This window comes from Grammomys surdaster, unplaced genomic scaffold (genome assembly GCF_004785775.1).
Source record: "Grammomys surdaster isolate TR1022 unplaced genomic scaffold, NIH_TR_1.0 581, whole genome shotgun sequence".
Taxonomy (NCBI): domain Eukaryota; kingdom Metazoa; phylum Chordata; class Mammalia; order Rodentia; family Muridae; genus Grammomys; species Grammomys surdaster.
The window spans coordinates 461,787-487,136 of NW_021605000.1; the positions used below are offsets into that span (position 1 = coordinate 461,787).

Sequence of the window (25,350 nt, forward strand, 5' to 3'; positions counted from 1 at the left end):
CTCTCTCTCTCTCTCTCTCTCTCTCTCTCTCTCTCTCTCTCTCTCTCCCTTCTCCACTGCCCCCTCTTGTCTGTGTCACTGAGACAGATGAACATTAAACAATACAAAAATCTAAGACTCTTTTAGTATCCCACGATATTCATAAGAACAGGCAGAGCTTTGGTACAACATAGACGCAGAGAAAATGCTAATCAATTCCATTGATCTGGAACCTCTAAGAATCAGACAGCATGTTTGACATTTTAGGCATACTCAGTATTGTATAAACGTGTGTGGCATGTTCATATGTGTGTGGGAGTGCATATGTATGTGTATGTGTATGCATGTGAAGGCCAGAGGACAAGGTCAGCTGTCATTCTCAGGAGCACTACTGTTTTCTTTCCAGGCCTTTCCCTGGCCTGGAGCTCATCCATTAGGATAGACTGGGCGGCCAGCAAGCTTCAAGAATCTGCTGGTCTCAGCTTCCCCAGGCCATCATGTCTGGCATCTTTGTGTGGGTTCTGGGAAGCCAACTCAGGTCCTTGTCCTTGCAAGAAAATTGCTTTACTGACTGAGCTCCACACCCCCAAGAAGCCCCATATTCAATACTTTTAAGTCGAACACTAAAGGAAGAACACTGACAGGCAGGTGCTTATAGTAGAGTGAAGAAAGTATCACAATCAAATCAACAAAGATAAACAAAAAATTGTTTGGTAGATCATAAAAACCATTAATGTCAACATACAAAACACCATGCACAAAGTTATATTGCAGCCAATGGGAAAGAATTGATTTTCTTTTAAGGTAAGGGGGTCTCCTACTCTGTGAACCCAGGCTAGCCTTAGATTTAAACCCCTCAGCATCTCAGCCTTCCTTGTCTACAGGTGCCTACCACCACATGTGGCTAAGGACTGCATTTTAAGTATGTTAAGAACATCAAATGCATTCTTATATTAGCCTTCAAATACAGGCAGGTTGGCTGTTGTCTTGGGCATGCTCTGTCACGTTGGTGAGAGTTTCAGGATAGATGACTACCCAGCGTGCCCAAGGAAGACAGATATTATTCATTATTGTAGACAAATTCAGCTTTCTGGAAGGGAAATTAGCTTTAATTGCCAAGCCTAGACATCAAGCATGAGCCTTGGCAGCGTTGATCTGTTTACTCTGATTGTGGACATCAGCATGGTTTTTCTATTATGGAGAAGCATCCAAGTTTAAAAGGCCACAAAACAGAATATTAAGGATGATCCCTTTTTACTTTAGAAAGTGGTAAAAAAAATGATTATACACACTTATAAAAATGCCTGAAAAGTGTTATTTGAGTTTGTAAATGTTCTAATGCTAAGATTAATTTCAGAGGGAAACTAATATTTACATGCTGTGAAATATATATCTTTGCAGCCTCAAGACGCCACACATTTGGTCAAGTGAGCAGCATGGCTAACACAGCTATTGGTTCAAGTGTAGGGATTGGACCATGAGGCACAGCATGACATCAGGTGGTTGATCTCCCAGGTGGACGGTCAATTTTCATGTTTGAAACACAGTGCTCAACCTGCAAGCATTGTGTGTAGAGCTATGGAGAGGCTCCTAGGACTGGCTGTCAACCTTCACTGGTTTTCTGTGCTTTTGAAGTAAAGCTGCTATGCAAAAAGGGCATCAAAAGTTCAATATTGCACATCATCAGAGTTTTAGGGCCTTTGTTGTTGTTTTGCTTTGTTTTACTTACAAAGATGGGGTAGAAACAAAACACTAAAATTTTATCGCTGTTCCAGCTTGGTCCATATGATGATTTCCCTGTAGTCCTATAAGGAAAGATTGATTTGTATTCTCATGGGGCATGCAGGTAAATAAGTAGATGCAAAATTATTCTAATGCATAATGTCACAGATTTTTCAACTAATAAAAATTTCCTTCATTGATAGACTTGAACACTGCTGACTTTCAGTGCTATACTCAATGAAGACATTAATGTGTGGTTTTGTTTTTCTATTGAGTAGGAAGTTGATACCATTCTGTGTTGTCAAGAAAGAATGAGGCGGCATCTGGATAAGGCGATTGCCCAACTTGCGTAAGCGTTTCCTCTCTATTCAGCCTTAAAGCCCAGCCTTGAACTGTGCTCCTGCCTCCTGTACACATTTCTCTTAGAGCTTCATACAAACACACACACACACACACACACACACACACACACACACACGCTCAAGAGTCTTTCCCTTTGAGGCCTGTGTTCAGTCCTGGCAGTGGACAGGCAGTAGGCTGTCTTCCCTTTGTTCTTACACTTCCTTAAAGACCCACCTGTCCTGATTACATCATTCACTGCACCCACAGCACTGTCGTTAAGCACCATCCCTTTTCCCCACCAGAATTGGAAGCCCTCAAGGTTACAGACTCTCAGGCACCTGCTCTTTAAGGCAAGGGTGGAGGCAATGGAAAGAGAGAACAAAATCGGGAGAAGTTCTTAAATTGTGGTAACGGCTGTCAGAATAGAAAAAGTGCTGTCTGAGCCTGCTGTCTAACAGTCCTCGAAGGTCTGTGTTGGCTCTGATCACAGGAAGAAGCAGGGTTGAAAATGCACAGTCTCAGAAGAAACGATAGCTACACATAGCTACTGTTACCAAAGATGACATGGGTACTGCTCAGGTAACAAGTGTCATTATCTGCTTAGGTTGTCCAACCTCGGTCTTGGGGCCAACACTGGGAAGGTCGATGAGGTGGTTCTCTGGAGGTGGCATTAGAAGGCTCTAAACATAACCTCACAAGGTTGGTGAGGTGGACAGGAGGCTGCCTGGCAGGGTTTGGCTCTGGACAGGGTAGTTCTGATATGAGCTCGTAACTTAGGAGTTTCATTTAACATGTCTCTAAGAATCCGTACTGACCTCTATTTTCCTTCACAATCTGAAATCTGCTACCATGTCTCTGTCCTTGGCTTTTCTTGGACAAGACTAGCCACGTTGGGGTAGCTACACATCTCTGTAAGTCTGCATTACTAATTGTCTCCTTTGGTTAAATCACAGGCCTCGTTGGGCGAGGTCTTGACCGTGTGTGTGTGTGTGTGTGCGCGTGCGTGTGCATGTGTGTGTGTGTGTACTTGCTTGCATTTTTCTTGGTACCCTCTAAGGATCCTGGCTTTGCTTAAATCCATAGTGGAAAGAATGTCAATCTCACTGCCCTGGGTGGCTTTCCTGTTGTACTCCCTCCAGTGATTATAAGAGAAACAGGGTTTCTCCAATCCACTCGTTTTGGATGCCACTGCCCCACTGCCAGAATGCATGTCATCTGAAAATGGGATTTCCCTGGGCACTACCATGGCATCCAAAGATCTTGACAGATATTGATAAAATACAACCTCACATACCTTCCCAGGTGCCCTGAGGCTGTGTGAGAAAAGTATCCAGACTCCCTTCTCCTTAAAGATGTCATTCCAAGACAGGAAGCCCTTGTGATGTGCTGTCCTCAGATCATGAACAAGACAGACCTTCTAGTCCAGAGTTCCAGAATAATAACCCAAAGCAGGAGGCTCAGCAGTGTTCAGGGGAGGCCTCCTTCGAATATAGGTTCTTCTAGAACTTATAAAATGCAGATAATTTCCCTAAGGCTATCCTCATTTCTATTTTACACAAAATAGAAATAAAGCTTTAGCTGAGTGATTCCACTGAAGGTACAGGCCACACTGAGCAGAAGAGGCTGCTGTCAGTTCATTCCACCAGAAGCCATCTTTACTGAGCAGTTCTTATGCCGGGCCTTGCTTAAGGTTCTAGCATAGAAGTGGTTAATCACTCAGTTGTCCTCACAGGCCACGTGCTAATGACTCTCAACTATCTGTCTCTAGCATAGACTTCCCCAAATTTCAACAACTACTTGGGGGTCTCCATGTAGGTGTGGAAAGCACACTCAGGCTTAATGTGTCACCTGAACTCTCCCAGATCCTCCTCCTAACCCTGATGTCCCCTCAACTCCAGTGGTGAAATTCTATCAATCTAAGAATTCAGTTGAGCTCTTTATTCTCACTCAAGTCCTACCTCATGAGGGGTTGTCTTGATTCGTAAACATACCACAGTCTAAACACCTCTCAGCTCCTCTGCTCTCCCTTTGGTTCCTGCTATCATTTCCTGCTTCGAGTCACTGTTGTGGGTCCCCAATGGGTCCCCCCAGGTCTCCAGCAGTCTGTCCTTAGCACAGCAACAGAATGATCTAGTTCAATGACAAGTTAGCACTCTCTAGTTTCGCTTAGAAGGAAACCTGTGCCTTTGAGATGTCTAACTTGTGTGATAAGATTGTCCTTACCCCAAGTGTCATCTGGTGAGCCCTCTCCTGACCATCCTGTGTAAAATCACAGCGCTTGCTCTGGAGTTCCTGGCCCCTGTTTTGTTAATCACCTTCTTATTTGAGCCACAGCAGCTGCTTGTGTCATGTGTATATTGTTATGTGCTCACAGTGGACAAACTCCTCAGAGAAGTTTCTGATGTGTTCACTGTTTCTAGAGTCTCACAACAGCTGTTGAGTGAACTGTCCTATGACTGAAAATATGTTTTATCTGTCACCCATACCCAGGTCTCATCCCTGGAATAGTCCCTGGGCATGCCTTATGGTTCCTCTCTCCCTAGCATCTGGGGAAGACTGTATTTCTGAGATTGTCAGGCTCTCTTCTCTTCCAGTGACTGGGCTGCAGGGACAAAGTGCCTGGGGTGAACTACTGTCCTCACTTCAAGCACTCTTGAAAGTTGGTTCTGATTCTTAATTTATATCTCCTGGAAAACATCTGAGGCAAAACATGGTCACAAACTTAGGTCACCAATGAATCGAGGGAGCCTTTGATGTATATGTCTCATTAGGTTTTTGGGGAAAATTATATTCAAAGCATAGGGGTGAAGTGGGTGAGACTATGAAGCTGAACAGGAAGGAGGAAAGGAAGGCACAGAAATGGACATAGGTCATGTCCTGTCTCAGCTGTTGGTGAGCATTAGGAGATATCATTCTCCCTCCACCTCCTCTCTCCACTTCCTCGAATTCCATGGACAGGAAGAATGGTCAGGGTGGGGAGAGATGGGACATGGCCGGGCAAGGGTAGGGTCCTCATGCCTCACATACGCGTGGCCATCTCCACAGATGCTCCTTCACATTGGGAGTTGATTGTTTTGATGGAAAAGTAGGGAAAGCCCAGACTTAGAGAGTAATGCCTGGTCCTTTGGGAACTAACTGGAAGCATGTCTTTCTTCTCTTCCCTGGGCACTGCAGCTCAGACAGATCTGCACAGCATGAGCTTGAGAAGGATTTGAGTGACAAGCAGACCGCGCTCCGGATCGACGATAAATGCAAGCACCTTCGAAACACTTCCGAGGGTGTCAGCTACTTCCGGGGGGTGGAGAGAGTCGATGCAACGTAAGCTGGCACTTGCCACCCTGTGATTGTAATAGCATGTGTCCTTTCTGATTTCATAATGATGAGGCACACAGGCTGCCTTAACTCTTGTATTCTGCAACTGTCATGGAACTCCCGCAAGACTTGATGATTTATGAAGAACAGAAGTCTCTCGGGTTCATATTTTTTTGAGTCTTAAAAGTCCACAGTGGCAATTTCTGGCAGGAGTTTTTATGCTGAAGAAACAGAAGGTCAAAATGAACATCTGTAAAAGTGAGGGGAGGACTCACTTTCATAGCAGCCCACTCTGGGAAACCTAACAAACTCCAATGAGAATGAACTCATTCTCTCCAGAGAGGCATGAATGCAGGCAGGGGGTGTGACTTCGTGAGGGGTGCATCTGCCTGGTGTCCCCAGCACCTCAAAGGGAAGAGTGTTTTTAAAGGTATTGATGGTCCTTAACAGCCCACTCATTACTTAAAGCAGTGCTTTAAGAACTCAAAGTAGAAGTTCTAAACCTCTCTAACACTGCAACCCTTTAATACAGTTCCTCATATAGCGGTGACGCCCCCAACCATAAAATAATTTTTCTTGCTACTTCATACCTATAATTTTGCTGCTGTTGTGAATTGTAATATTTTTGGAGATAGAGGGTTGCCAAAGGCGTCATGGCCACTAGGTTTAGAACCACCAACTTAAAGGTTGTACTTCCCAACAGTGCACTGATGGTAAGCATAGTCAATATGAGTTCAAATGGAGGGTGTAAAGCATGTCCAGGAGCTTGAACATTTGGCCTTGACCAGGTTTTAATAAGGTTTTATTCTAGGAGGGTCAGGCCTTGAGAGTTGAACCATCCTGCATTCTTTCATCAAAGGGAAATGTTTCTCTTACATGAAAGTGGCACCTTCTTTTGCAGAAAACCTAGAAAAACATAAACAAAAAGTTGACCAGACATTGCCAATTCCTAGATACCCTGGGTCCTGCGTGCACAGGCTGGAAACCATGAATGCCTCTCTTACCACTGTTTGTCACAGTTGACTTGCTGACAGTTCTTTGCCAGACCCCTGGATGCCGTATGGGGAAGGGCTTATAGTCTGAGCCAGCCACTTACTTTAAAAAATAACCAAGTTGATGGAGTAGAGTTTATATAGAATAAAAAGACCAAACTGCACATGTGTGTCAGTGGGACTGACATATTTGAATACCTGTGAAACTACAGCCACGTGTAAGATGGAGACTTTTCAGCACCCTGAAAAGATCCCCATAGTTCCCCCACACCAGTTCTACACACTGCCCCTAAAGTGACTACAAAAGTGGTTCCATCCTGTGGGTACCTTGTCCCACAAAGCAGCTCCCTTTCTTGAGAGCTACAATACTAGTTACTGCTTTGCTTTTAATGTTCATCTGTGACTCAGAACCAGACCCTGTGTTCTATGTAGTCTCCACATGATGCCTCTTTCATGAGAGAGAACATCTAATTTTGCCTCCTTGAAGGATATGCAGTGGCCTGGGCCTAGCCCTTTGAAAGGCCCCCAGTTTTAGCATGGGTCCTTTGCCATCTCTTTCAAAATATATGGCACATCCATGACATTATTTTGGGTCTAGTCAACATTAAGTCCTGTTCACTATTGTATTATAAGAACAAGAAAACAGATATCACCTGTTAAATCTGTCATCCAGAGACACCCAAACTTGACAACTGCTCTTTAGTCCTTCCAAGTGTCCCCAGATCAACAGATGCTAATTTGTAATATTAAAGAAGGGTATTGACCACCATCCACTTGTATAGCCTATCCAGCTTTTTCACCTCATGCTGCATCAATAGTGCTGCTTGTGAGCTTAATAGGTTAATAGAGATTCATGAAGTAAATATTCATGGATTTGCATGATGAATAGACTTTTCACATGTGTTAGTCTAACCCGAACTTTTATTCTTTTGCGGTGTTTCTGAGCTTTCAAAGGTTTATATAAATATTGCCGAAATGACCGTCCTTCCATATCCATCTTGTGAAATACTATTTTCTTGGGATACTGGAATTTCTGTGTTATAAACATTTAAGTGGCAGTTCAACAGCCTTAGCTGCAAGACAGCAGACATTCCTCAACATGTCTCTGGCTGCGAGTTACCATTCCCCTTCTCACTCTTCTGGAAAGGTTTCTCAGTGAGCTGCTGTTCATTGATGCATCTCTGGCAACTCCCAAGTTGATAGTCTTGCTTCTGTTTATTGGGTTGGCTGTAAGACATTTGTAAAGAGCCTGTTCCTGTTTGCCTATTAATAGACTACAGGTTAACTGTAAAATAGGAACACTTGAGAATTTTCTTTTTAATTAGCTTTATTCTTTTGTTTCCGCTTTGTGTAACATGTCTAGGATGGGTGGTACTGGAGCCTTTCTCTTTCAGGATGAGCAGTCCCTGCAGACCATCTGAGCTGACATTGGCTCTTTTTCCATTCCCAGGGTATCGGTGCCCGAGACATGGGCCAAGTTTACAGATGACAATGTTCTCCGATCCCAGAGTGAGAGGGCAGCTTCTGCTAAGCTAAGAGAGGACACTGAGAACCTTCTGGTTGTGACAGCCAATGAGATGTGGAATCAGTTCAACAAAGTGAACGTGGCTTTCACCAATCGCATTGCAGAGACTGCTGATGCTAAGAATAAGATCCACATTCACTTAACAAAGGTGAGGCGCTTGCCCTGCCTAAGAACTCTACCCAGGGATGAGGGTGAGCCAAGAGGCAAAGAGTTTGCTTGACACATGCAAGGCCTCTGTCTCCACCTCCAGGATTGGAAAAATGAAATAAAATGGTCGATTAATTGTGAGCTCCCCATCACTGCCATGGACAAGGCAGGATACTCTGAGCCCACAAACCTCTCACTACCCCCAGAAAAGCACCCTAAGTCGCCTGGTCTCTTGGCCATCCAGACAGAAGAAAATGAAAAGCAATAGAAAGCCTGCTCTTTATTTCAGTCTGTAGCCAGGTGTCGAAATGAAACGGGAGTTCACTGGTATTTGGAACACAAAGAACACACTATGTAGGGAAAGGCTCTTAGTATCCAATGGAAACAAAAATATTATGATAAAGCTTAATGAACCGCTGTATAGAACTAGGAAGGGAATTTATACTAAGAGCATATGGTCGGGGGAGGGGAAGTTGGGGTCTCGGACCCCTTTTCTGGGCAACAGGACCAAATACAGGACGCAAAAAGGCAGTGTGGAGTGCTCCTGAGTTTGTGAAGTGTTCTGTGCTGTTGAGTATAGGAGTTTTAAATGACAGTTAAGGAAAGGTTCATGCAGAAGCCACACTTCAAGATAAACAAGAGCAGCTACCTTTACTTCCAAGTACTATGGAAAGTGCTCTTCATCACTTGTAACTTATTTTTTTTCCTTTTGTAAGGTAAACTTGTGGGGGAAGGCCACACGATTCAACTCAATGTGGGTTCATTCTAAATTCCACTCAGGCATGTTGTAGACACAGAGATGTCACATCGATCCTGCTGTCTCATGTCCTAGGGAGACATTACACATATACATGGACACGCAGGCACACCCCTACCAACCCATCTAACACACACACACACACACACACACACACACACACACACACACACACCCGTAGAACATGGGTAATCTGTTGGGAAAGCACAGAAGGAACCACTTGGAATTTAAGAGATAAATGTTTAGCAGAAGGAAGCATCGTCTCTTCTGGTGAGAAACAGACATGACTAGTTTTGACAGGTTGGCTAAAGCTTGGGAGAGAGGTCAAAGCCTGAGAGGCGGGGTTAGGAGTGCTTGGATCACATAGGCATTAAAGGAGTGTAGGAGACGGTGGACATAGCTGCAGAGTTTCCGAGGATGAAGCTCGGGCAGTGGGATGAGGAGCAGATAGAAAGCTGGGAATTTGGCTCGCAGCTGGCCAAGAGAGCAGGTGAGGCAGGATTTCAAGGAGAGGGAAAGACCCAAGAGGCCTCGATGTTGGCCCTGAGAGGCATTTTCATGAGAGCAGTGAGTGCTAAAGACAGAATCCAGAAACCTCTGTAATGTATGTCTGATTAGGTGGGAGGCAGAGGGATCGGGCACAGACCATGAGTAAACGTAACTGGGGTGGGGGACATGGGAGGGCTTGGAGAGATCCCCACTGGGATTAGACGGGAGAGTGGTAGAAAACACATCAAGTTTGAAAAATGTGCTGGTGTTGCCTGGGCTGTCTCCAGGCTATAGGAAAGGGGCCACAACCAAAGGACCAAACTGGGGAGGAGCTGGAACTGTATGGGCACAGAGAGCAAGGTCAGAGACGGCAGGTCTTCTGAACAACGGAGAGAAGAATGTGGAAGGTGCAAGGTTCACGGTGAAGCCGCTCCCTCCTCTCAGAGGTCCAGGAGGCACATGTGGTCAGAGGTGGGAGTGTCACAGGGTTGCTCAGGGAAAGGCAACAAGATGTCAGCAGTTGTTTCTCATTGCCACAGACCCTGCAGGAGATCTTCCAGACTGAAATGGCCATAGAATCCATCAAAAAGGCCATCAAGGAAAAGTCTGCCTTCCTGAAGGTGGCGCAGACCCGGCTGGATGAGAGAACGAGGAGGCCGAACATCGAGCTGTGCAGGGATATGGCTCAGCTACGGTAAGAGTACAGAGTGGGCAGAGGGGAGAGCTGGGGGCACCCTTCCTGGATACAGCAGGGACTAAGAATGTTTTCCAACGACGACAAGCATTGGTAAGAAGTCTTCTTTAAAAGTGGGGGGAACGCTGGGCGGTGGTGGCGCACGCCTTTAATCCCAGCACTTGGGAGGCAAAGGCAGGCAGATTTCTGAGTTAGAGGCCAGCCTGGTCTACAGAGTGAGTTCCAGGACAGCCAGGGCTATACAGAGAAACTCTGTCTCGAAAAACCAAAAAAAAAAAAAAAAAGAAGAAAAAAAGAAAAAAAATGTGGGAGGAGGGTGTGATGGGTTCAATTTGGGAAGATAGAGAAAGTCTTAAGATGAGTGGTAGTGATACGTTGCCTGGTGGCGTGAATGTGTTTGAACCGAGCTCTCCCTGGCATCTGAAGCAGTAAGCTTGGTGCCCTGCATGTGGCCCCGTATATTTGTTAGAAACTGAGCCAATACTAGTATGTCACACACCATTAGCATCAGTTCAGTCAAGCATTCACGGCAATGTTTGGGTTTCTGAGCATTTGGAATCCTTGGTTTCCAGAATGTCTCTCTTGGTGCAGATATTCTGTGGTTTCCCAGTGTGGAGGAGAGCAGGGACTCATCAGAAGAGACAGAGCACCAATGCCAATGGCCCCTCTGAACTCGGTTGCTGATTGTGGTGTCTTTTGCCCTTGATATCTGCTTTTGCTATAGAGACCACTCTCAGCTTCTTGAGAGCCCCATGAGCCAAGTTTGAGCTAGTTCAGATGATCAGTTAGCTCTTCAAACCAAGCTCCTTCACATGTAACAGGAAGCTTTCTCACACAGAGGATGGGGCCCTGAGCCCTGAAGATCATGACTGTAATTTCTCTCCATATACAGTATAGACTTTGACTATGTTTGATGCTATGACATGCACACCAGAATACACAGTCCTTGATTTAAGTGTTTGTTTTTGTTGAGGGGGGGCGGTTAAGTTTACGGTGGCATAAACCGTGTCCATTCCTGTCTGGCTCTTGGCTTTCAGTGTAGAACTCATTAGCTATCATGAGATAGTCAACATGTTGTTTTAAAATAGGCTTTGTACTGGATGCCTGCTGATTTTTCCCAGCTGCAGGCTACTATCAATGTCCTGTGCACATTTAAAGCAGGCAAGACTGAACTCTGACGGTCAATGGGTTAGGTGTACTAAACACATTTTATATTTCCAGCTTACCATGGGTTCCTTAGGACATGACCCATCCTAAGGTCAGACAGCATCTATGCACACAGGACCTTCCAGGGTTAGCTGTGTATCAGCTAGTGTAGCACCTTCCAGGCTTCTGATACACAGATTGTTCACTTCAGAATGGGCTCTTTCCACACACTTGGATATTTGGAATAAGTTGCCCTCTGCTCCAGAAGCAAGACAAGTCCATGGATAGCCAGCTGAAGTGTGTCTCTTGCTGCAGAAAAACAGGATTAAGATGGTGAAGTGTGATTTCTTGCAGATATGCTGTATCTTTAGGGTGAGCGTGTCTGCTCACACGTAGGAGCAGGGGACTTGCCCTTTTGTGCATTTGTGGAGGCCAGAGGCTGCTAGTATGTCTCCTAGTCTTTGTTTTCTTTTCTTTTTTTCTTTTTGAGATGAGGTCTCTCGCTGAAGCTGGAGCTGGCCATTTTGGGCCAGCTGCTAGACAGTGAGCCCTAGTGATCCCTGTCTCTACCTCCCAGCACCAGGGTTATAGGAGTGCACAGCCACACTCAGCTTTCTACATTGGATCTAGGGACCAGAAATCAAGTCCTCATGCTTGTGCACCAAGCACTTCACCTGCCGAGCTGGACATTCTCCCCAGCCCTGTTTAGGCAAATATTATTAAGAAGCTGAGCTGAAGTTTCATGGTCCAAAACGATTTCTGAAGAGTCATCAACAATGAGATGGAGAAAATTCTTTAGACTGCAGTTAGATAAACACTGGGTTTTATTTTGGGTTTGGGTGCTAGGATTGGAACCTGGGCCTCGGGAATGCTGTATGTTCTATCATAGAGACACACCCCAGCCCATAAGCACTTATTTTTCAAAGTATACATGCCTGTGTGCATGTGTACATACATGCCTGCATATGCGTGTGCACGTGTGTGTGGTACATGTGGTATGTGTGTGTGTGTGCATGTACATGTGTGTGTATGTGTGAGACCTGTGTATGTTTTGCCTGTTGTGGTTGTGTATGTGTATGGGTACGATTTCTAAAATCATCCTTGATCCTTTTACCTTGTTCAATGAGGCGAGGTTTCTCAAATCCAAAGTTTGCTGATACACTGATCAAGTTGCTTTGAGGAACACACCCAACCTCTTCCCACCCCCAGCCTTTTCTGCCTTCCCAGATTCGAATTATAGGCAACCTTCCATGCCTCCTATCTGGGTTTTTACATGACTCCTGGCTATCTACACTTTGCTCCTCATGCTTTTAGGGCAAACATTTTAACCACTGAGCCATGACTCCAGCCCATAAAAGGCTTTTGAGTGGTGACTTAGTGTGAATCTGGAGTCACCAGCGTGGAGAGGTGTTCCCAGCACCCCACACTCCGTGAGAGACTGAAAGATTGAGTCTCCACTCTTCAGAATGCTCCCTTTTCCCAGCTACAGACCACTGGCATTTTCTCTTGTTTCCCTGTCTGCCCTCTAATGGGCCTGCTTCCTCTGCTTCCGTGTTGACTCTTGGACAGAACCTGCTTTTGTTCCTTGTTGGGATATTCCTGCCAATGGTATTATTTGGAGAAAAACGTATTTTCTTTTTGTTTTCTTCAAAATTGATCACTATGAAAGCAACCGTTGGTCTGTCTAGATTGAGAAAGATCATAAACTCAGGCTGGGGGGTTAGAGGATGCAGAAAAATTGCAGTTTTCGTTTCAAGACTTAATTTCATTTAAAATAGTCTGAGCTGGCTCCTTCAAAAGCAGTTTGAAGCCTTTTTGGCATCTTTGGTAGAAATCCAGAGAAGGCTCTGCTTGACTTAAATCTGTATTCTAAGATAAAACAAATAAATATAGCAGGCATATTTGTATTTGAATGCAAAATGGTTTTCAAGTCTGTAATTAAAAAAAAAAACCTGGAACGCCTTCAGTAAAATAGTTTTCCAAAATCAGCTAAGACCATGGAAAGTGGAAGTGACATGTGACCTTGACAGTGATGTGGGTTTCTGGTGGCTGCCTTGGTGGGAGGGATGCTTCCCTGCTGTGTACACAACATTTCAAGTAAGTGAACTCTCTGAGGTTGCTTTTCCCAGATCTTCCATGTCTTGTTTTGACATTGATTCTTTGCTATTATCCGTTTCTCTCAGGTGAGTTTCCAGGAGACTAGCATTTGCCTGCAGGGAGTAGGGACACATTTGGGTTCAGGATTCCTTCTGAAGCCAGGCAAGACTGGGAGAGGGTTGATAAACAGTATCTCTGAAGAGCTGGTGAAATTTTATATGTTAAGATCGTAAACAAACAAAACAGATACTTTCTTTTTAACCCAATTTGCAGCGAAGAACAAAATGTATAATTTCAGATGATCTCTCAAACCCTGTGCCACTGGAAGGGAAAACGGCATGGTCTTTAGGTGAAGGGGATATGAGATGTTAACATGTTTCCATGGCCTGAGCTGCTGTGGGTCTTTTTTCTGCAGCTGGAGGGCGGGAGAGAGATGGAGCCCAGATTGTTACACATGCTAGGTAAGCACTTTACCACAGAGTTTTAGTGATGAGTTTTTCTGAGCTAGGTTTACTGTGTAGCTAAGGCCAGACTTAAACTCAGGATCCCTCTGGTTCTGCCTCCATGGGGCCGGGATTAGAGGTGTGTACCAACATGCCAGCTGGTGGACGTCCTTTACTGGGGTCTTCCTTGTCTCAGACACGATGCAGGTCTATTTAAGTGGGCTCCTCCATTTCCTTTTGGTTGTCTTGGTTCTGAGTCTTATTCTTGGTGTATTCTTTAGGTTTAGAACTTCTTGCAGCTCCCTGCCTCCCAAGGCTGCCTCCTGCACCAGGAGTGCAGCTGATGCTCATCCGACACATACTTTTGTCCTGTCTACAAGCTTCGGGGCAAACTGCAGGATGTAACTGTCAGCACGGCTTTTTCTGCTGAATGATGTTGCTTCCTGCTGTCTGTAGGAAGATATTCCTAAATGCCCTAGAGCTACAGAAGGGTTGGCTTGTTGGCATGCATAACGTAGGATTGGGCAACAAGCTAGTCTCAAGGACTGGAAGTATCTCTTCCCCTAGTGTTGGAGGTTGGCGTTCATTAAAGAGCTCAAGAGACAGATATGTTACCCCGGCTGAAAGATAGCAAAGGAATGCTCTGAGGTCAGAGCGTGTGGCAGTTCACTGGAGGGCTGGTCTGCAGAGGAGTGAGGATAGGATGGGGAAGGGGTGGGAGGGGTGCAGGAAGAGGGAGGGGAGGGGGTATTTGAAAGACAAGATGGCTCGTTTTTATGACCGGGGGCTGTGAGGTCATGGGGTAAAGTTAGTCAGAAGTTAGCCAGCACCCAAAAGGATGAGGTTAGCATTACCTGAGGTGGGACACACGGGTGACACAGGATGCTGCGGTTATCTCTTTCACACCCCTCCTTTGCCAGCCTCAGGGCCTGTGGTCAGCCCAGTGTTTGCATCTGGGAGGGGAAACTCAGAAGCCAGCTGGGGTGGGGCAGAGCTGTGAGTAGATCTTCATTTGTCATGGAGATATGCATGTCAGTGTGGAATCTTATCCAGACCCCTTCATGTAACTCCTCTTAAAAAGTCTAAGAGAATTAGAAAAAAAAAATCTCCTAATTGCAGCTCCCTGATATTTGGGGATATTAGTTCTAGGACACCCTCAGAGATGTCAAAAGTCACAGACACTGAAGTCCCGTATATTAAATAGTATAGTATTTGCTATGAGCCCTTCTTTCTATATGCATGAAATGGTCTGTAGATTAGCATAATCCAACGTAATTGGTACTAGAATAAGCAGCTGCTGCAGTGTGCTGTTTAGGGACTCAGGACAAGAAAATAGGTGTGTATGTTTGGTAAGAAACAAAGAATCCTGGGCTGCTGACTCTTATGACCTTTCTCCTCCTCCTATGATTTTTCTGAGCCATAGATGTAGAGGCTACATTACAGATGTGCATTTTGGTCAGTTGTGGATCGCTGTGATGTTTCCCATCTGGATGGCTGGTGGAGCCAGCTACGTAATGTGAACGTACTTAATGTCCCTGAGCTATACATGAACACGCTCTAGGATGGTAAACTTTACAGTATGTGTATTATACTAGGACTAAAGAAATACTTGGCAATAAAAATAACTTGTTTATTCAGTATTGCCATTCAGCTGGGCAAGCATCCTGTGTATTGTTTGTGGGGATTACAAATAAAAGACATAGTGAGATGGGTCATCTCAAAGGAGCCCTGTGTCCTGAGGCCACCCTCCTGGGTCTCTGCTTCTGTCCTTCCATTGCAAGTAATAGAGAGGGTGGGGACAGGAAATGGAACCCTGTTTCTTAATACACCACCCAGGCTCTGTGTTTTCTTCTCAGCTTCCAGGATGGCCTGACATTGCTTATAAACACATGTGGGCTGTGTGCCCATGGATAGGACAGCTCATCAATCCTCTGGGCTCAGTTTCCTCATCTGTGAAACAAGGACACTGGGCTTGGTGACTCTTGATGTTCTTTTTCCAGTTGCAAAGTCCCGTGAAGCTGCACAGTTGCACTGTGTTCTGGTATATATATATGTATATGTATGTGTATGTGTATGTGTATGTGTATGTGTATGTGTATGTGTATGTGTATGTGTATGTGTATGTGTATGTATATGTATATGTGTATATATGTATATATGTATATGTATATATGATATATATACATACATATATATATGTATATATATATTCTCTTTTTAATATATTCCCCTTTTAATCTGCCAGTAACTGAAAGTTTGAAGAAAATTCAGTCCCATCTTTGCACCACCTTTGATGTAAATCCATCAAGATCCCTGAGGGTGGTTTCAAGATTTCCCTTGGCTATCAAAATCCACAAACATGAAATCCCTTATATAAAATTATTCAGAATTTCCATATAACCCATTGATATCCTTCTGTGTACTTTTCATTCATGGATAACTTGTAATGCTTATGCAACGTAAATGGTTGTTACATTTTATCATTTAGGGAGTGAGAAGATAACATATGTGTTTAGCATGAACACATTTTTTTGACAAATATTTTAAATCTGTGACTTACTGAATGTACATGCAGACCCCCAGATAAAGGGGGCTGACTGTACTCAAAGTTATATTTTCAACTGGATGGGATTCGAGGAGAGTATTTAGCAGTGGCTGATGAGTATCATCTGATGTCTCCATTTGCTCACAAGAGAATAGACATGTTTCTGGCATCTGTGTGGTGATGACGTACAGAGTGGCACTCACATGAGAGCAGCTGCTAACGAGTTGTAAAAACGATTACTGCCTTTTTTTTAACCTAGGCCCAGTTCTGCCCTTGAGTGCCACAGAGGCACATGCTTGGGGATACTATTGGTCAAATCGGTGGGTAATTGACCTTGGGAAGAGCAACAGTCTAAATATAAACATGATAGAAGAAATCCCAAAGGGGGAGAAAGAAGCTGGCTTAGTAAACACTGAACTCTTATGTATAGCAAAACACAAAATGAGAAGGCAAACAGTTACTTAGGGACAATGCTTTTCCCAAGCAAACAGACAAAAAAAAATACTGCTGCTATTTCCAGAAGGTTGCCTAATAGTGATGTTTATTTATGCAAATGATAAGTAGCAGTGCTCTGTCAGGGTGATGAGCAGAGAGACAGAGGCAGCTTAGAGACCAAATGCAAAACAACACACAGGCATTTAGGGACGGTCTATAAACAGTACAAAACCAAGAAGCCCGAGACTGTGCCAGTGAGGTGGGGATGCTCCACTTGGCAGTGACACTGTGGTTTTCTTTCTGTCCTCGGGACTACTTTTCATCAGTACCCAGAAAGAGCGTCTGTGACAGTTTCAAGGTCACAGCTTATGCAGAAAGTGTCACAGACCATCATCATCTTTATGTGACGTTCAAGTTTGGAAAATTACAACATTCTAGCTTTAGATCTTGGAGGATTTTACCTAGGCTCTCAATGGGACATTATAACTTGAGGAATGCCCCTAAATGAGATATGGTAAGAGGTTGGGCAGAATTCTATACATTAAAGGCTCGTTCCTCAACTCTAAAAAGGCAAGTTCCAAGACTAAAGTAAAAGGTATAAAACCCCACCGACATCAAGAGGCCTTTCCCTCACGTTTGCTTTTTTACAAAATATCAGTGTTTATAATTTTCCATCTTATAAAATATTGTAATTAGCATCATACATTTATGTGTGTACATATGTCAGTGTATAGGTGTGTGTGTGTGTGTTTGTGTGCACATGCGTGGTGTGTGTGTGAGTGAAAGTTTATTGGTATCTCAGGAATATGTTTAGATTATCTTTTGGGTTATGGACTAGAATAGGAGATGATCCAGGTAATTGTGGAAGCATGCGTAGATATATACATCCTTGGATGGAAAAAGTACTTCTGACAGGTCCCTTAAATCAGCTGGGGACAGGCTGCCCTTGTGTGCCCGCCCACCTAACCATGCTCTGTCTCCCTCCTGCAGCCTTGTTAACGAGGTCTATGAGGTGGACGAAACCATCCAGACCCTGCAGCAGCGCCTGAGGGATTCGGAGGACACTCTGCAGTCCTTGGCCCATACCAAAGCCACCCTGGAGCATGACTTGGCTGTGAAAGCCAATACTCTGTACATCGACCAGGAAAAATGCATGAGCATGCGCAACAGCTACCCCAACACCCTCCGGCTGGTTGGCTTCTGTTAGGGACTCTGGGGAGAGGAGTTGTCAAACTCCTAAAAGTGGTTAGGAGGAAAGCATCTAAACGAGTGTTAATATAGTCATATTAAAGGGTTACATTGGCAGAAACACCATACCCTTGTCTTGGAATGCTTTTCATTTGCGTCTAAACCTTAATTTTGTGTTTTCTGGGTTATGGAATAGAAATAAGAAAATCTAGTCAATCTACCCAAGAAAGTAAATAGGAGGGTTCAAAGGATTCTCATCACCCCGTATGTAGTATGAATGAGTGGAAAATGAAGAGCATTTTGTCCTTGTGGTGACCAGATCATGAGTCATAATGCTGTAACCAACACTGAATGTTCCCTAAAGACCTGTGTGTGAACGTCTTCATCACCAGTTGGGATGGGACATTTGGTGTGTGGAGCAAGGTGGAGCGCCTTTAGAGCACAGGGAGCACAGGGGAGAACCTTAGCCTTTGAAAATGATGGCAGGATGCTAACCTCCTGTCGTATCTTTTCCTTCTTGCTCATGAATTCTTGGGCGTTCCTCAGCATTGCCACATGCTCTGAAATGGGAAGCAACAGCAGAGAGGGGCGTCTCTGGTTTCTGACTTTCTCCTCTTTCTCTTGGTGTCTCTCTCTGAATCTCAACAGGCTTACCCTGCTTTACCATTGCCCATTAACTCCACAATTCATGTCTCTTCTTCCTCCTAGCCTTCCTATCTTAGCCCATGCCCTTTCTCCTTAGAATATTGGTTAGTCAATGTCACAAAACATCGTCAGATGCCAGAAAGGTTGATGTACAGATGATAAGCTTGTACATTGGCTATTTTTGTGGCCCCAACATATCATTTTAGAACCAAATTATAGGTTTTATCTTGTTCCCTGTACTTCTGATGGAACCAAATATCTCAATACCACTAAGTCATCCCACGGTTAAGAGTTAAACAGAATGTCATAATTTTACCAACTTTTCAATCCTAAACTTACATATCTCTTATTTGTTATGTGTTGGGGGGAATCTTTCTTTTTATATGAATTGTAATTATTTTTTTAATTTGGAGAATACAGACATAACACTTACACTCACAGGGAAGAGAGAAGTCCTTTTTACTTGGGTGTATATTCCTGGCATTACAAGAATGTGACGGGAAGGAAAAAAAGACTTAGTTTTCTTATTTTGGTAAACTGTGGGCAAGGCAAGATTCTGCAAATAACCATTTGGGGTTTAGTCTGAAGCATGGTCACTACTTCATGACGGTAACTACAGCAGTGCTGAAGTCTATAGGCAGCCTAGACTCACTATGTTCTCATGTTTAAGAATCTCAGGGCTGGAGTAGATACAGCACATGATCTGGCTTTGTCTGTTTAAACTGTCTTTAATATGATGTGAGTCTGGAAGGATCACCCGGCTGCCAAAGGCATCCACATACCCAGGCAACATTCAATTTTAGAAATGTGTGTAATTGCTCGTAAATAGACAAGCTGCCTATAATTTTAGTAATTTCTACTTATGTCTCTGGAGAATGTTATAAACACCACTCACCTGGCACTTCTGCATCCTAAGTTTGTGCTATAAATAGGTGAACAGTGGGGACTGAGTTTAAGTTAGATTATTTGTTTGTTTGCCCGTTGGCACTGAGAACAGGGATGGACTCCTTCCCTGTGTGTACAGGCTAATCTGGAACAATGAAACTGCTGTTTATCCTGTGGCCCGAGTCTTTCAGCCTCCCCTCTCCTAGCCTTAGCCCTTAATGGTTCCTAGTGAGGCAGTATGTACCACTTCCTCTGTAGGGGTAATTATTTAAAACGGCATTTCTTGGGCTGACTATCGAAGCGGCAGTGGCTCCACTTAGCTCTGTCACCGTGTTCCGCAGCCAGAGGCCATGTGTGCACAGCAGCTAGAAACACTGGCCCTGACACCCATGTGACGTCAGTGTGGGAGACAGCTCTGTTAACCTTCCACACTGTCTCCACAAGGCTGGGCTGTGCCCAGACCATCCCACCATCCATGCGGGCCTGGTAGGAATGAGACTCTAATGCTTAGATTATCCAAAGACTTTATATGTTTGGTGATGCTCAATAACAAGATGTCCACACAATCAGAGGTGTAACCCAATACCCAACCTAGATATATCATCTACCTTTGACTGCTAGAGACAGGCACACGTCTGCTTTCCTCTCTCTCTCTCTCTTTCTCGTGCTCTCTCTCCACTAGCTCCTCCTCTTCCTTCTCCTCTTCCTCTCCTTACTCCTCCCACCTTAGCTCCTACTATGTTCCTCCAACTGCCAAGACTAATCACTCTTGCCTAGTGCTGATGGTGAATTCCTAGCCTGTCAATTATTCAATCACTCATAAGGACGAGAGAGAACACTCAAGTTCATCATCGGAGACTACAAATTGACTTCACTTTGGCAATCAGCCCTGGCCCACTGACAGTAATTATCCATGGTGTTGAATTGAGAAAGTGTTTGAGGTTATGCAAGAACTCAGACCCTTACAAATCTAGAGGTGCAGATGAGAGTACCATCTGCATGGGCTCCCAGAGGGTGATATGTCCACAGTCACCTTGCTTCTCCAAATGGCTTGGAATTTTTCCTCAGCTCGGGTTCTTAATTTAGCAACAATAGAGGATTCTTCTCTATGATATATGGGGGGCTCATCTCCCTGAGACTTTGGTATTTGATAATTTTGCTAGGAGACTCTTCCTTCTGCCCACTTTTTTTTTAAAGGAAAAAAATGTCCTTTAACTACATCATCATTATAACCCCAAAACCAATTCAGCTGGCGCCGGGGTTTAGTGGAGAGGAGCCTTGTGGGGGCCAACAGCTCCTCACTCGTCTCAAGACATCCCTGACATGTGTGAACAGACTCAGATCTGTAGGAAAATCTATTTTTCGAACATTTCCTCTTCCGTTAATATGAAGACCAATTTTGCAGTGATATATCTTTGTAAAGGTTCTGGTCACCCAGACATAGGATATCTTTTTGATTTCTGCAAAATGAAGCTCTACTTGCCAGAGAACCTGCTCTCTAAAGAAACCTAAATACTTCCTTTTTTTTAAACCTCTATTAATTAATTAACTTTACAGCCTGATAATAGCCCTCCTTCCTCTCCTCCCAGTCCCACCCTTACAGGTCCTCCCAACTGAGCTAAGGGGGCAGAGTTAGTTACCATAGACATATAATGACCTCAGAGCCTGCAAACAGTTTAAAAGGAACATTCTCCTGGAGCTCTGGTAAGACTGAAAAGCCTCAAACTTCTGAACTGGTAAGGTATTAAGTTTGAAAACAATAAAAGAAAAAAATAAACTGATTATAGAAAAATCATAGAAAGAAATATTTGCTTTAAAAATAAAATGATAAAGTCTCTGAAGAAAGAAGGGAGTAAGAAAATATAGTTAAAAAAGAACATATTTTCTATGATAAAAATGGAGGGAAAAGCAATAACACAATGCATGTGGATCCTAGTTATTTTTCAATAATGATTCCAATTTTATATGTCCTTTTAAAGAGAGACATAATATAACAAAACAGACTTAGATAAGGAGGACAGAGGAGCTGAAAGAGGAAGCTTGCCACGAGGCAGGACAGACCGTGAACACATGGCCAGGAGAAGCTCACCCTAAGTGTACAAACGGTGCTAAGCAAGACTCAGTTGGCAAGTTATGGGGCATTTATCTTGTTATTAATTCCTTAGTTGGACTAGAGTAGTTCAGAACCTGCTCAGCACAGTGCCAGCAGCTTGTGAATAAAATACCGGGTTTCTGTGTCTTCTATTTGGGAGCTAAGGGGGAAGAATAGGGCAGAAACTCCCCCATAAAAAATATTGTTTGCCACCCAATGTGCAGCTGGTGCTAGCTCTGACTGGGTTGTGAACCTTTGTATCCCTTTCTCATAGCTGGCCTTCCTTGTCTGGCCTCAGTAGGAGAGGATGCTCTTAGCCTTGCTGTGAGTTGAGAAACCTAAATACTTTATAATATGAAAAACCTCTGTTTTTGAGAAATATCTATTTACTCATTACTAGCCAGATGTCCTCATTTCCTGATCCCCAACACATTCCATGGGTTGTGCAAAGACAGAGTCTCAAAACTTAAAGAAGAGAAGCAAAGTTTAGCTTTCAAGACTCAAGAACATTGATGTTACGTAACTCTTAGGTGGGGCAGGAAAACGTCCTTGTTCCCTAAGGTGAAGGTTGGAGATGTTGGTCAAGCTCCCAAGGGAAAACAGTCATACCCATGTCCTTTAGAAGTCCTCCATCTTGACAATGAACTGGCTTTGGTCACCTGACCCACCATGCAATAAAAATAAGACTGTGCTGGGTTGGGACCCGACCCTTGAGAAAGCCTGGAAACTTCTGATCTTGTGCCTTTGGAAACTTCATAACACTTGAGAGATCTGGGGCCACTGTGATGTTTGGAAGCCCAGGCAGCCACATAGAAAAGCTTGCACTAAGCATGCTTCCATCAGGCATACACAGAGGTAATGCTAGATCTCATGCTATTACCCTCTTTCTAATGAACTCTGCCCCACATTCGAGCCTCTCCCAAGAGCATTCTAATGAATGAAACCCAACACATCATAGGGAATGCTTTAAACCTCTGAGACTTTATAATATAATACAGTAACTTTTCATGAAGCGGGAGAAGCAACTGAACGTGACTAAGCTACATCACTTTCCTGGAATCGTGAAAGGTGACACCTACTGGGAGACTGGATTTATCTAATTGACCAAGGGTTCCGGAATTGCTTTTTGGAAAGAGGACACAGAAACCCCTAATGAGCAAAAGCAGTGGTTACATAGGATGTTACTGGTCTTATTGTTTAGAAAGGGAGCCATGGATGGAGACAGGCTAGTAAAGTGGGAGACAGCACACTGCTTTCTGTCTCGCTATGACTCACACACCCCACCCAAGGGTGTTTCCACTCTATAAAGGAACGTCTGGTAGAAGTGATGCTGTTCCTGGTCCTCCGAAGGAAAAACAGACAAAGTCACCCACTGGGCATGTGCCACAGAGCTACACTGAAGATGGTGGTTTAATAGATTTCTGGTCTACTTAAGTGAGGTGTTTTAACAAAAGACACATAACTGGTTTTGTTCATAGGAAAGAATTGGAGCATGGGTCAGGCTATGTAGATACCCCAGTATTTGTAGAGACTGGTTCCAGGCTTTCTGCAGATACCAGTTGATGGACCATGTTTTCCTTTAAAAATAAACTAGCCAAATTATACGACAGAATAAATGCAAATGTTAAAAATGACCTTGAAGAAAATTTTTTAATAAGATAAATGACTTCGGTAATGGTCTTAGATGAAATTTATATTAACTTTTATATTTAGTGGATATGGGACTACAAAGTTAAAGAAAATAGGCTAGAAGACAGCGTCACACAAAGTTCAAAGGCTTAGCTCATGGGTGGTATGCTGGGATTTTTTTCTTTGCTCTTGTGTGCTTTTAACTTTCTAGAATATCTTGATAATAATGATGAAAGCTAAATTTATAAAATATTTACGCTGGTTAAAGATAAAGTCAAAATACAAAGAAGCAAGCAGTGTTGCAGCAGAGGTGCAGTTCTCTCTCCACTCTCACCCCACCCCAGGATAGCTTTCCTCAGAGTTAATTACTGTTACTAATTGGTGAGACATTCTTACTGTGAAAACTATTTTTAGCACCAATGAGATGGCTCTGAGAGTAAAGGTGCTTGCTGCCAAGCCTGATGACCTGAGTTCAATCCTAAGGCCTGCATTGGAGAAAAGAGAGAAACCAACTCCTGTAAGTTGTCCTTCGACCTCCACAAGCACTTTCAGCAGGTACATACCTATATCCACACATCCAACCTTCCCTAAATCACACACACACACACACACACACACACACACACACACACACACAAAAGAAAAAGGAAGGAATGAAGGGACAGAGACACAAAGAGACAGAGAAACAGAGACAGAGGGGATTTTAAAGCTCATTTTATGGCTTTTTTTTTTGTCCACCTTATGTCTTCAAAGCAGAGATTAAAAACCAGTAGGTCTTTGAGAAAGATGCTAATCATTAGTCCCTTAAACTGCACAGGCTTGTCACATCCAGTGGACAGAGGAAAGCATCATGCTGAGACCCACAGGTCTCATCTCCCTGGGTGGCAGAGTCAGAGGTCATGTGTGGAAGCAACCTGCATAGGGAATTCTGGCGTGCTCCCCTGCAGGGTCAACTTGATCTTGCCCTCTCTGTATAATTCTATGAGGATGCATTGTATGGAAAACTGTATTTCAGCCATTTGTTTTCTCCCAATCAGTGCATTTTGATTGGCTATGCTCTAAATGCTAGTACAGCATTAGGCCCCAGAGAGGACAGCATAATAGAATGAACCCTGCTCTCCCACAGCTTACAGTCAGTAGAATTGACTGGCATCAGTCAGATAGACTTGGGAAGAACTAAATTAATTATGGGAATGTGTAAGAGACAATGTGTCTTGGGAGATTCTTTTGAAGTTTTCGTTTCAAAGATTATCTGAAAGGCAGCAAGTCAATATGAAACATGGCAGTAAGGGGAGGCTCCTGGGGATGTTTTAGGTAGACACAATATTAAAGATGTGTCATTTATATAACTGTACCCAGGAGTCTGATAAGCATGATCCCTGTACAGGTGAGCATGACCCTGTACTCACAAAGAGCATACCTGCCTTAAATTCTCTTTTGTCACAATCTAAATGTCTAATAGGTTTTGAGAAAAAGACCTGTGGTGATGTGAATATGCTTGGCCCAGAGAGTAGCACTATTAGAAGGTGTGGCCCTGCTGGAGTAGGTGTGGCCTTGTTGGAGTAGGTTTATCACTGTGGGTATGGGCTTTAAGACCCTCATCCTAGCTGCCTGGAAGCCAGTATTCTGCTAGCAGCCTTTAGATGAAGATGTTGACCTCTTAGCTTCACTTACACCATGCCTGTCTGGATGCTGCCATGTTACCACCTTGGTGATAATGGACTGAACCTCTGAACCTATAAGCCAGCCCCAATGAAATGTTGTTCTTATAAGAGTTGTGTTTGGTCTTGGTATCTGTTCACAGCAGTAAAACCCTAACTAAGACAAGACTCCAATTTTTTTTTATATCCCCCTCAATTATAGCTTGTCTTGAACATAAGAGTTTGATCTTGGCATAAATCTGAATTCCTTAAAGACCACTGGTATGGTTTTGTTGTTGTTTAAGGTTTGATATTATTTTTAATTGTGTATAGCCATGTGTCTACATTAGTGCAGGTGCCTGATAAGGCTGGAGGACAGAGGCATCAACTCTCCTAAAGTTAGAGTTACAGTCTGTTTCCAGCTACCTGATGTGGGTGCTGGAAACCAAACTTGGCTCCTTTTATAGAGCAACTAGTGCCCTTAACTGCTGAGCTGTCTCTTCAGCCTTAACCACAGAAGACGTTTCTATTCCTCTCAAGGACCATGGATTATGTTTACCAAGGTCCAATCCAGTCAAAAGGCTTATAACAAATAACGTGATGGAAATATCTAGATGATATTGGAAAATTGGGGAGGGGTGATATT

At 43.8% G+C, this 25,350-nt stretch overlaps 1 protein-coding gene across 1 annotated transcript in view; it reads left to right on the forward strand.

Moving 5' to 3' along the window:
- Nucleotides 1-17,939, forward strand: part of Tekt3 (tektin 3) — a 33,774-nt gene extending 15,835 nt beyond the window's left edge. The window contains exons 4-8 of the mRNA XM_028781944.1: nucleotides 1,980-2,050; nucleotides 5,218-5,361; nucleotides 7,798-8,020; nucleotides 9,805-9,959; nucleotides 17,616-17,939. Coding sequence (XP_028637777.1) covers nucleotides 1,980-2,050; nucleotides 5,218-5,361; nucleotides 7,798-8,020; nucleotides 9,805-9,959; nucleotides 17,616-17,832 — 810 coding nt within the window. The 3' untranslated portion in view covers nucleotides 17,833-17,939. The remainder of the gene's footprint in view (nucleotides 1-1,979; nucleotides 2,051-5,217; nucleotides 5,362-7,797; nucleotides 8,021-9,804; nucleotides 9,960-17,615) is intronic.
- The last annotated feature ends 7,411 nt before the right edge of the window (nucleotides 17,940-25,350 follow it).